This window comes from Pogona vitticeps, chromosome 6 (genome assembly GCF_051106095.1).
Source record: "Pogona vitticeps strain Pit_001003342236 chromosome 6, PviZW2.1, whole genome shotgun sequence".
Lineage (NCBI taxonomy): Eukaryota > Metazoa > Chordata > Lepidosauria > Squamata > Agamidae > Pogona > Pogona vitticeps.
Genome location: NC_135788.1, coordinates 121,780,657 through 121,793,179, shown reverse-complemented (window position 1 = coordinate 121,793,179; position 12,523 = coordinate 121,780,657). Strand labels below are relative to the sequence as shown.

Genomic DNA, 12,523 nt, shown 5'->3' with positions numbered 1-12,523 from the left:
CTGCCAAAAAAAAGATCAGGAGGCAGAAGTATCTGCTTGGGGGGGGGGGGGGAGATGACCCCAGCCTCAGTCGCACACAATTCCTTTGCCTTCAGGCAGCACCTTGAAAGCCAATGGCCAGGCAGACGTTCCCCTTTCCCCTCCCCATCTCAGCTGCCCCCACCACCACCCACCTGAGAAAGGTGACCTGCATGGAAAAGGCTGGGGGGGGGGGAGAAGAGGTTAGTCAAAGAGGCTTCCTCTTATTATTTCTCCCCCTTAGCTGCTCCAACCAAACTCAACACAATCAAAACAACAACATTTATTGATCCTTTTCATAAGAGTAAAAAAACAAACAAAAATCCCACCCACAATAAATGGGCAAAGAGCCTCTGAAGTCCAGTCCAGGAAGGGCAGCGATGCTTTGGAAGCAGGGAGAGGGGCTGCCCGGGCCTGGCCTGGGATCAAGTCCCAAGCCCTCGTCTTCGTCGCACCTCCCCCCGGATCCCAGCTCCACAACAGTCTCCTCTGTTTCACAAGCCACCTCTGGAGGGAGGCTCCCTCAGGAAGAGGGGCCGGGCGGGGCCTTCTCGTCGTCCGGCGGGCAGTCCACAAAGTCAGCCAACATGGCCTCTGTCTCGTCCACAGCCAATGACTGTTGAAGAGGAAAGGCGGTCATCGTGGCCTGTCGTTTCTGGTGCTCCAACCGTCCCCCCTCCCCTCCCCAAGGAGCAGCCCCCTTAGCCCCCCCTGCCCACCCATCCCCAGCCCTAGAGGTGCTTTATTCTTCTCAGGGAATTGCATTTGAGCAAACCAGTGCCCTCCCCCCTTCAAAGGGGCACTAACAACGCTTGGGCAAAGCCTCCCTAAATGTGACTCAGACCAAGGAAGGCGCTGGGCCATTTTGGCTAGAACAGGAGAACGGGCTCGCCATGGGGGTCTCTTGGCTACTCCTTGGCTGGAAAAGCCACCCCTCCCTCAAAAAAATAAAATATAAACCCTGCGAAGACAAGAGAAACACTGCCCAAAGCGATTTCTTCCCAAGAGCAGCTTGGCCGGCCATGTGCTGGAAGGGCAGTCCCTCCTAAACAGGAGGAGAAGGAAACCTCCACCGCTGAGCGTGGGGGGGGGGGGCGTGGGGGGGGGAACAGCTGGACCTTGGGAGTGGTCGCCCACAATTGAGTGTAAACTGCCCAGAGTGGCCTTGTCGCCAGAAGGGAGCTCCAGAAGCCGAACAAAGAAGTAAGAAAGCAAATCACCCACGGCTAGGAGGGACCTGCAGCAAAGGCTCAGGACCCCCAGGGCCCCCTTGGGCTAGTACGCTTCTGGGCAGGTAGCCGTGTTGATGCACTGTACAAAAACCAGCCCATGGCCCTTGGGAGGCGGCCACGAGGGCTGGCGTCTGAAGTGCACCAAAGCCTTGCTCTCCCCCCCCCCCTTCAACGGCCAGGAGACTCTTTGTGGGCTTTGCTGGAGCAGAGCCGCCCGGCCACCTGCCCGGGAAACCTTAGTAGACCAAGAATCCAACAGGCACGGAACTCGTCGGTCTCTCTCTCTCTCTCTCTGGCCAGGAGACACAACGGCCCTTCGGCTGCAGCCAGCCTGGTCTGGGCAACGCAGCCCAGCACACGGTGGAGCCCCCCCCCCCGACTCTCCGGACCCCCTCGTGCTCACCTCCTCCTCCTCCTCCTCCTCCTTCACCTCCACCACTTCATCTGCCAGGGGCGGCGGGGGCTGCTTCTCAGACTCCCCGCGCACAAGGCCAGCCTCCACGCCGGTGTCTCTGCTGCCTCCGGCACACACCAGAATCTCGCCGGTCTCCTCCTCCTCCTCCTCCTCCTCCCTCCGCTCCTGAGGATCTGCTGCTGCGGCTGCTGCGGTGGTGGTGGCGGTGGCTGTCTTCGTTGAGGCTTCTGTGTCCGCAGGGCCCAGCTGCTCCATTGGGAGCCTCTCCTCTTCCTCTAGGGGAGCAGGGGGTGGGGAGGGGGCCTCCTGCCTGGGAGGGGGCAGGAGGGAGAGAGCACTGGGGAGCTGCAGCTCTTGAACCACAGGCGGCAAGGGGGGCCCTTCGGCCTTCAGCAGCACCACTTCCACTGCAGTCCGGCCCCCTTCCACGCAGTTCTCCTCTTCCTCCACCTCTTCCTCCTCTTCCTGGACCGGGTGGAAGGCTTCCTCTTCCACCTCCATGTGCAGCCCAGCCCCCTCCTCTTCTTCCTCCTCCTCCTCGTCAAGCTCTTCCTCCTCCAGCAGCTTGGGGGGCTCCTCTTTCACCGGAAGCAGCTCAGGGGGTTCCTCCTCATTCCGGTGGGGCAGTGTGGGTGGCAGGCCCTCCTCTTCCTCGGTCAGGCCCTCCTCCTCCTCTTCCTCCTCCTCCTCCTCCTCCTCCGTGATGCCCTCCTCCTCCTCATCGAAGTCATCCTCCTCTTCCTCGTCCAGCTCCTCCATTTCCTCCTCGTCCAGCTCCTCCTCAAACTCTCCCTCCTCTTCGTCAAACTCTTCCTCCTGATCAGCAAAGGACAAGAGGACCGGCAAGCTTCTCACCTGCCCACCCTCTCTGGGAACAAAACAGACCAGTCCCCACCCAGTCTCTCTCTTTCTCACACACACACACACACATACACACACAGAGCCAGCCTGTGGCCTCTTCTCCCCTCCCTCCACCAAAAGTCTGTCTGAGCAACATACAAGTGAGCCGGGGAGCCAGAGAGAGCCATAGGCTATCTTTGATGGGAGCCAGAGAGAGCGCCCAGCCGGGTCGAAGCAATGGACAGCAGCCGTCCTCCTCGTGGCTGCTGGAGTGGAGGGTGCAAAGAGCCCACGGGGCCCCGCCTGCAGGGCGCCGAGGCACCCACCCACTTACCTCCTCCTCATCAAAGTACTCCTCATCCTCTGGGAAGTCCTCCTCCTCCTCGTCCTCCTCGTCTTCCTCCTCCTCCTCCTCCTCGCTGCTGTTGATGTTGATGACGGTGGGGTCTTCCTCCATCAAGGCCGGGAGCGCAGCATCGCTGGCCTCTGGAGCCGGGGAAGAGGGCAACGCCACGGCTGCCGGGGGAGGGGCCAGGGGCGGGGGTCCCAGAGGGAGAGGGACCACTGCCTCCGGGGGCGCCTCCTCTGACGGGGGCGGTGGTGGTGGAGGAGGAGGAGGAGGAGAGGAGGGCGCAGCAGAGAGGGCGGGAGGGGGCGGGAGGGGGGCGGGAGGGGCAGCGGGGGCGGCTGTCGTCGCCACAGGGCCGCTGGTGCCCAAGGCGCCGCCCTTGCCCAGCAGCCCCTTGGGCACAATGACCACGCTGTCGTCCGAGTCGCTCTCCAGGGAGATCTCCACGTCCTCTTCCTCCTCCTTGTCGTAGTGGATGAAGACGGAGCGGCGCAGCTTGGCCCCCGCCGCCAGCGCCACCGCCTCGGCCGTGCCCGGCGAAGGAGGCAGGGTGGGCTCCTCCGGGTTCAGCCGTGGGGGCAGCTGGGCAGAGGCCAGCCCCGGCAGAGGCAGGCCCAGGGAGGTGGCCGAGGCGGCCATCGAGGGGGCCGCCGAGGGAGAGGCAGGGGGAGGGAGCCGCACAGCCGGGAAGGGCAGCGGGGGCGCCGGGCGGAAGGGGGAGGCCGTCGCCGCCCCCGCCGGAGAGCTCTCGGAGGAGCCCGGCGGGGGAGCCTGGGGACCGGCCAGCGGCAGCTGCAGAGAGGGCACCCGGGGGTGGAGGAGGGCGCTGCAGACCACCAGAGCCTCTGCGCAAAAGGAGGAGACCTGCCCGGAAGGGGGGGGGGGAAAAAAAAAACCCTTTCAAGAATTCTCTGGTTTGCGTTCCTGAACCGAGCAAGGGGCTGGACTGGATGGCCTCGGAGGCCCTTTTCCCACTCCCTGATTCTGGGATCCTAGGACAGCAGGAATCTGGAGAACCCAAAGGGGGACGAGCGGGATGTCTCCAGCCCTCCTCTGTGGGGTCCCAACCTCAGTGGCGGTGGCGGGGGGGGGGGCTAAAATGGGAGGAGAACGCAGCGGCGAAGCAGGGCCCCTCCCCCGCCAGAAGAAGAAGAGGACGACTCCTCACCTGGAGGTTGAGATCCAGGCGCCCTTGGCTGAGCAGGCGCAGGGCACAGTGTAGAGGCGGGGGGCACGACGGGGAGGGCGCCAACACCAAGGCCAGCAGCAGGCGGTACAGCTCCCGGCGGCAGTCGGCGCTGGCGTAGGGAGACCCCGGGTGGGGCTCGGCCTGGCTCAGGCGGACCAGCAGGAGGACGGCCAGTTCTTGCAGCCTCTGAGGGTGAGACGGAATCCCACAAGGGTGGATCAGAAGGGGAGGGGGGTGAGCCCTTAGAGGAGCCCCCACTGGCAGCCAGAGGGGAGCGCAGCCCACCGGGTGGGCAGGGGGCTCCAGCATTTCTCCTACAGGCCCCCTGAGCTCACGAAGCGCCGCAAGGGGAAAGCAGGGGGCCGGCCACGTGGCACGGGTTCCGCGCTGTGCGCAAGGGCCTCCCAGGCCACGCTGTGCCCGCTCAGCCCAGGGCCACAGGGCTCATCCTGCGGAGAGAGGTCTGGCTGCTCATCCCTCAGGCTGCTCTCCACCCACCCCTGCCTCGCCCTCGGCAGAGAACGGTGTGGTCCTCCCTCCTCCACCCCACCGCCTTTCCCCAAAGAATAGGAAAGGAAAGGCTTGTCGCCCCCAAAGCAGGATAGAGCACGAGAGAACCCAAGAGCATTGGGCCTGGGAGGGGGCCCGGGGAAGGGGGGTGCCTCTCGCAGAGCGCATGCCTCTTGAAGCTGGGCCCTTCCCACTCCTGCACTCTTCCAACACCCACCACTACCTTGTTTCAGGATTCAACCACTGGGCCCAGTTTTTGGGGTGCTGCGTTAGCTTTCAAGCCTCCCTCTACATTAGGGGGAGCCCCCTCCCCAGCACCCCAAACCTGTTTCTGTCCTACCTATACTCACCCAAGTGGGGGGGAGGGAATATACAGGTCTGCTCACCTTGTGGGTTTGTTCCTTGATCAGGCTGCCTGTGAGGAGCACAGCACGGCTCAGACCTAGAGGGGGCAGCCGGACACACACACACACACACACACACACACACACACACAAGAGCACCTGGTTATGGGGGGAGACTTCAAAGACTTACATCCTCTCCCCCTCCCCTCCTATATATTTTTGACTGAAACCCTCTGGAACCAGAAGGGCAGGGAAGGGAAGGTAGTACTACAGGACGGGGACAGGCACACACACACACACGTGTGTGAAATTGCTACCTCTCCCCCCTCCGACAGCACACCCTGATTGTCATCCCACACAGAGGGGCCTTTGTGGGTCTTTAGCCTGTTACAGGAGCACGTTGTCCCTTCCAAGCGACCCAGGAAGTACAGTTTTATGCTCGGATATCCCCCACCCCTCTGCCAGCCGCTGGCTCGTGGCCCCGGCGTCTAGGAACAAACAAACAAACACACACACACACACACACACACGTGTGTGTGTCTGTGATTCCCCTCCTCGCCCAATCCGTCCTACTACACCCAGTGTGGCAAGGGATGCCCTCAGGGCGGAGGGGGCAAGGGCCCCCCACCTGCCCGGCCCTCCTCCCTCCAGGCACCGCCAAGCCCAACATTCCACCCTCCCTGCGCAGAAGAGGGTGCTGGGCCGAGCGCTCAGCGCTCCAGCGGCCTCGTCATCCCAGCCCAAGGCTCACCCGGAGGAAAGCCTCCCGCGCCATCTCACCTTGCAAGGCAGCCAGGCACACACTGCTGTTGGCTCGAGGGTCGTGCTTGTGGGAGAGGGAGCCCGAGCCCCCCACATCCGACAGCCTGGGCTTCTTGGGGGCACTGGGCTTCCCCTCGGAGCCAGAGCAGCCTTCACGGATCTGCAGGAGAAAAGGGGGGGGGGGCGGACGGGTGATTGTTCACCAGGGCCCCCTCCACAGGGGAACAGCAATCCTGAAAAGCGTGCAGTGGAGGGGAGGGGGAAAGGGGCCTCACCTTGAGTGTGTCACTGGGGGGGCTGATGTCGCTGATCAGGTGGCCCAGCAGGGCTTCGGTCTGGGTCCCGGGCCCCTGCAGGATGCCGGACGCCGCCCCAGCAACTTGAATCCACAGATCCAGGACCTGGTAAAGCCGCGTCCGGATGGCACTGGCGAAGGGAGGGAGGGAGGGAGGGATAGACAGACGGACAGACAGACAGACGGGAGCAGCTCTCAGGTTTGTGCCTGCCTGCGACCTGCCTCCATTCAGGCCTCTTTCCCAACATCTGATCTGGAAAGAGACTCCCCTGCCGTCACCCAACATACACACACCCACGCACACAAACGCTACCCGACCCACCACAGAAGGCCCCAAAGGGAGCACTTCGGGGACTGTTTCTCTGAAGGAGCAACACAGGGGCCCTCCCACCAGAAGCCACGACAACAAGGGACACCCGACGGAATCACCGCCCTGAGAGCAGCGGGTCTCACCGCGATGACACCGAGATGACCGGGCTCACGGGGAACCTGGCCCTACTTGGCCTCCCAAGGTGAGGGCGACTATCGTTCCCCATCCCTGTCCGTTCCTCAAAGCTCCCCAAGGGAGCAGACGGCACCCCTGCCTCTGCTGTCACCCGGCCGGGGGGGGGGAGGCGTTATACAGTCATGGAGTGGGAAGGGGCCCCATAAGGCCATCCAGTCCAACCCCCTGCTCAAGGCAGGAATCCAGAGCAAAGCAGATCGGACAGGTGGTTGCCCAAGTTCCTCTTCAAGGCCTCCAGGGTTGGAACCCTCAGCTCTTCCTGAGATAACTGGTTTCACTGTCACACTGCTCTAACAGTTAGGAGTCCATTTTTAGCTGTTCTGCACTATGAGATGGCAGTGAATAGATCCTGCCCCTCCTCAGTAAGGTTACCTTTCAAGTATTCAAAGAGCACTATCCTACCTAATAATAATAATAATAATAATAATAATAACAACAACAACTTATATTGAGCGCTACACCAGAATGCATTCCAGTAGCCAAAAACAATTAAAATACAACCACAATATACTTACAATGATAAAAACATACAATAAACATTTATCATTCAATAAGGCAATAAACAAACTACTGTATCTCCCTTCAGTCTTCTTTTCTCAAGGCTAAATATATCGAGTTCTTTCTATCTGTTCTCCTAGGGCTTGGTTTCCAGTCCCCTTGTTGCCCTCCTATGAACTTGTTCCAATTGGACAGCATCCTTCTTGAAGTGGGGTATCCAGAATTGAACATAGGAGCCAAGATGAGGCCTAACCAGTATCGAATAGAGGGCGACGAGCACCTTGCCGGATTTGGAGACTATACTTCTTTGAATGCATCCTAAAAAAATATTGACCTTTTTTTGTAACCACGTTGCAACGTTGGTTCATATTCCGCTTGTGACCTACAACGATTCCCAGGTTCTTCTTGCTTGTAGTACTGCTCTTTGTGCAGGACTTTTCATTGTGCCCCCCCTCCCCCCAGGGAACTTGAGTCCAGACAGGAAGGCAGGCCTTGAAGGTCCTCACTAGCTTGCTTTGGCTTTGCTCGTCCTACAGCACTGGCTCCCAGCCTTAAGTAACCCACGTGTTCTTGGGCTGCAATTCACCACCAGCTGCTGTCCAAGAACACCAGGGTGACCCAAGGTTGGGAACCCCCGATCCGTGTAGGCCCTTGAAGACCAGTAAACCTCTTTCGAACCACACAAGCACCTTTGCTTCTTCCTGGCATTACTGAGCTTCTGGCTTCAGGCTCCCCCCTGGAGAAGCCCCTCCAAATGAAGTAAGAAGATTTTGAGGGACAGGCAGAGCAGACAAGAGGGGGTGGCCCGTGAGCTGACTCCATCTGAGGAGCAGACAGACCACGGGCGAGACGGCCACCCAGTCAAGGCCGCGCCCACTGGAAACCATTTCAGAGGCCAGGACAAGGCTTCTTCTCCCGAGGGTAATGAGGAGGTGCTTAAGAGGCTCACCAAGCGTGCACAGGCACAGCACCAACCTGTACGGGCGCTCCTGCCCGGGCGGGAAGAGGTCTCGGCTGGAGCTCCACATAGTCAAGACCTGAGGAAACAGGCGGCAGAGGGTGCCCCCAAACCTCACCAGACGTGGGCCACATCTGCAAAGGGAGGGAGAGATGTGTGTTACCAGGGAGGAGGGCTGATCCCACCCTGCAGGACCCCCCACCCACCCACCCATCCCCACACTTACGCCAAGAGGAGAGCAGCAAGGAGGTCCAGGCTCTCCAGATGGATGGCAGGCAGCAGCAGCATCCGCAGAGGCCCGTCACCGAACCAGCTCTGGGGAGGGGGGGGCAGCTGAAAGGTCAGTCAGGGAAAGGCGGCCACCCCCACGGAGGCCTCTTCTGGCTGACAGCTGGACACCGGCCAAAGACCCTCCCCTTCCGGCAACCCTGAACCCATCACTCCGCCTCAGGTCACCTTTCCTTTCTAAAAGCCAGACCAGCCGTCTTATTGCTAAGTGTGGTTTTCTTAATTGCTTAGTGTTAATTTTCTTAATTGACCCTCTAGTGACGCCCTTGGGGCTTTTGTGACAGCATGCCGTAGCTGTCTGCAGGGCAGGGTGGGTGGGATGGACAAAGAGCAAAGAGCTGAGCGCTCCCTCTCTCACCTCAGCACAGGCATCACACACCCCACCTTTGAGAAGCAGACAAAGCCGCCGGCCGCCAGCGACTGCGGGGCTCAGAGGAGAGCAGCCGTCCGACAGGAGCAGTGACTGGCGCCCACCTGGAGAGCGCGTCGGCTTGTGTCCGCTGCCTTCTACCCAGCAGCGTCTTCCCCACCCGCAGCCACCCCTGTGGAGGAGGCCAGCGCCAACCCCAACCCCCACCCCCGAGGGTGCCTCCTTCTGCTACTCACAATGCTCTTGGCCGAGATGTCAAGGCTCCGGCAGACGAGGTCCAGCACATCTTGAACCGGGACGGTCACCGGAGCCACGAACTCATCGCTGTGACAGGAAGGAAGGGAGCACATTTGGGGATGACGAGGCTCACCCAACATGGCGCACAAGGGGGGAGGGGAGCAGAAAGCCCCCCGGGGGGAGAGGGTCTCAACCTTAGCATCTTGCAGAGACATTTCATCAAGGCCGAGAAACGATGTTTCAGCTGAAGGAGGAAGCTGCTCTCCCCGTCTTCCGGTGCCGGCAGGAGGATCTCCATGCCAGGCCCTTCGTAATGCAGGGGATCTGGAAGCAACGGAAGCGTTAGGGGGAGGAATAATTAGCTCTGTCCCCTTGCGCTTTGTCTTGCTTCCTGCTTAAGAAGGGGCAAAGAAAACGAGGAGACGTGGCCTCGACAACCGAGAAACGCGGAGGCAGGTGAGCTCCCAGTAGCTGCTGACCCTTGGGACTCTCTGTCCTCACCTCCAACGCTGGAAGCATCGCAGCTCCATGTTCCGGATACAGAGGAGCATGAACGGAAGAGAGACCTGCTCTTGAGCCCCTGCCCTGATGGAGGTGGCCCACTGGGGCAACTGAGCATTGCACCTGAACGGCTTCCGTGGCCCTGGAGGCTGGCAGGGAGCCCAGGAAACCTCTGTGTCTCTCAGCCTGTTGGACCCCCTCCCTGCCACGAGCCCCATGCCTCCCTTGGCTTGCCGGAAGGCACCCTTCCATCTGAGGGGTCCCCGCCCCTCCCCACCAGCCACCCCACGTACCTGTCTCGGCCCCCTCGTAGAGCGTCCCCAGCAGGCTGTGCAGCGTGGCCAAGAGGCAGTGGGCCTGGTGCTCCCAGCACTCCTTGTACTTGAGCCCTTGGGTGAACCCGGCACCCAGCGAGGGGAGGAGGGCATAGCACTCGCAGGCCAGCTGGGAGGGGGATGAAGAAAAAGGGGTCACAGACAAGCCCCACGCCTGCCCCACAGGCACAAAATCTCACAGCATGGAGCCTGATGCGCTAGCAAGCCAGCCAGCATGCCTCACTGGCTGAAGCAGACGGGGTCTGTTTTGTTTCTGTTTTTTGGGAGAGAGGAGCAAGAACAGCCGAGCCGGCCTCTCTCCCTTGCCTATTCCTCTCTCACGAGGACAAAGGATGCCTCTTGGTGCCCTGTGTGCAGCCAGGCAAGAAGGTCAGTCCTGAGGGTGGGGCGTGCCATTAGTCAAGGAATCCTACAACTCCTTAAACAAAATAAACCCCAACTACTAAGTGCAATAATGGAGGAAAAAATGAGAAATAAGTTACCAGATCATGAGGTATAAAAAGTTACAACACCCCTAAAAAAAACCTCCTCCCCATATAAACATAACCCCATTTCTGCCCAAGGAGTGGGCCTTACCTGTTGCAGCTGGGGGGTCTCTGCCTCCAGACAGGCCAAGAAGTAGGCAGCCAGCCTGCCCTGCAGTGAGAGAGGAAGAGGGGGAGGTGGGCGAGAATCCGGGAGCCAACAGATATACGTACTCATAGCCCAGAGTCCAAGCCCAGAGCACTTACTCGCAAGGAGCCACACGCCCGGGGATAAAACATCATGCACGCCTTGCTTCCTTCCAGGGCAGAAAGTTGGCACTGTGTGGAGTGAAAGGGGGTGGGGTAGAGACAGAGGTGAGCAGCCAGAACAGACTCTTTGGGAGCGAGGGAGGACAGAGAAGATGCTGCCCCCCCTCACACCCTCCCAAAGGGTCCCCAAAGAGGAGCACGGGGGTCAGGCAGGGGAGAGGGAGTCTCACCTCGGGCTTGAGAGCCAGCAAAGAGGTGAGGAGTCCGGGAATGTGGTTGGTGCTGATCTCCCGGGCCAGTTCGGGCAGCTGGCAGGAGTAACCCAGCAGGTCCCGCAGGATGAGGACAGCCAGCTGCATGGTGGGGGGAGGGTCCTGGGACTGGGGGGGGGTTGGGGGTGGAAGGAAGAGGCCGGATGAGCAAAGAGGTGGCTTGAAAGTGACCCTCAAGGCGGAACCACACAACTGGATCACACACACCCCACTGTGAAAATGTACCTCCCCCCCCAATGGAGCTGGGGGTGGGGCAAACCTGTGCCTGCTGCCCCCCAAACCCCCTCCCCCACCCCACCCCCCCTGTCCCACTCACCTGGATGAGGTGCTGGAGGCTCCTTAACCAGCTCAGGCAGTTCTGGCTGAAGGTCTCGGTGCTGCTCTCGGTCACCAGCAGGGAGAGGAGGCAAAGGCCCTCAAACCTACGGGGTGGGTGCGGGGGGGGGGGGCGGCACAGAGAGAAAGGTTTGTAGGGGGGGGGGAAAGAGGGCCAGGCTCCCTCCTGAGCCCCCAGGCCCTACTCCACGCCCACCCACCCCCATGGCTGAGAAGCCCCAGAGGCCCCTTTGCAGCCCATCTCTTGCCCAGGCCAGCTGGCCCCAGAAAGGGGAAAGAAGCGGCCAACGCCTCTGTTGGGGGGGGGTGTATATGGGGGGGAGGGTGTTGAGGCAGGAGGGGCGTCGGGGGGGGCGTGTGTGTGTGTGAACACCACTCACCGGGTCTTGAGGGAGCCCAGGCGGACGTTGCTGATGCTCACCAGGCCCCCCAAAGTGGGCGACGCCTGCAAAGAGAGAAAGAGAAAGAAGTCGGGGGTGGGGGGTGGGGGGGTGAGAAAGGGGACCCGATCCGGCTTCCCCCCCCCCGCCTGGAAGGGGGCGCCTCCTCCTCCTCCTCCTCCTCCCCCCCCCGGGCGCTCTGCCCATGCCCTGGCGCTGCTCGCGGGGGGGGGTGTGCGGGCGGCGAGGCCTTCTCCCCAGGGCTCCTCCTCCTCCTCCTCCTCCTCCCCGTCCCCCTCCGGTCCCGACCTGCGCCTCCTTCCCGCCGCCGCCGCCGCCGCCGCTCTCTCGGGCGCACCGCACGAGGCCGGCCAGGCCCCGGGGGGCGGCCAGGGGGCTCCCGGCGTGGCCCCGCAGCAGCCCGGCCAGGGTCTCCAGCGCCAGCCGCTCCCCCAGGGCGCCTCCCCCGGGGCACAGCGGCGGCGAGAGCAGCGCCCCGCCCGAGGACGACGACGAAGAGGCCGCCGCCGCCGCCGCCGCCGCCGCCATGGCTCCGCTACGCCCCCTCCCGCCGCCGCCACTGCGCCTGCGCAGACCCGGGCCGAGCCGGGCGGGAGGGGCCGCCCCCTCCGCGCAAGGCACGCCGGGAAGGGAGGAGGCCCCACTCCGCGGCCGCTCGGCGGCGCTCTCGCCAACGCCCGGCAGGGGGCGCGCGCGGCCGGGCAAAGGGGCCTCTGGGCATGGGCAAAGCGCCTCGGATGTCCTCCCGGGGGAGGCTCAGCCGCCGCCTTCCCCCCCCCCGCCCCGTGGGATTCATCCCGAAATGGACCAGCTGGACTGGGGGGGGCGGGCGGCGGAGGAGGAGGAGGAAGCCGCCGGCGCTCTGCACATGCTCGGGGGTTGCTCCTCCCCTTCGGCGCTTGCCGGGCGGAGGGCGGGGGGTCAAGACCCCCGGTGTCGCCTTCCTGTCGCCCCCTCTCCCCTCCCCCCACCCCCACGGGCGCGCGCTTTCCCGCCAAGCGCGGGGGCGGGGGTCGCTCCGGGCGCGTGCCCCCCCCGCCCTCTGACGTCTCTGCCCCACCTCTCGGGCGCGCCCCGCCATTGGCTGCCGAGGCGCCCACGTGACCGCAGCCCGGCGGCCTGCCATGGCTTCAC

The 12,523-nt window shown here is 62.5% G+C and overlaps 1 protein-coding gene across 1 annotated transcript; it reads right to left on the bottom strand.

Annotated features, from left to right (window-relative positions):
- Positions 1–286: 286 nt before the first annotated feature.
- PELP1 (proline, glutamate and leucine rich protein 1) lies at positions 287–11,954 on the bottom strand. Its single transcript, XM_072977326.2, has 18 exons — positions 11,678–11,954; positions 11,369–11,433; positions 10,969–11,074; positions 10,611–10,760; positions 10,378–10,449; positions 10,223–10,282; positions 9,605–9,755; positions 9,005–9,134; positions 8,810–8,897; positions 8,142–8,230; positions 7,933–8,049; positions 5,935–6,085; positions 5,678–5,819; positions 4,940–4,995; positions 4,023–4,229; positions 2,840–3,718; positions 1,654–2,481; positions 287–634 (listed from the first exon to the last, which is right to left on the bottom strand). Exons 1-18 carry the CDS (start codon positions 11,915–11,917, stop codon positions 542–544), a joined length of 3,624 nt encoding a protein of 1,207 aa, XP_072833427.2. The 5' UTR covers positions 11,918–11,954; the 3' UTR covers positions 287–541.
- Between the last annotated feature and the right edge of the window lie 569 nt (positions 11,955–12,523).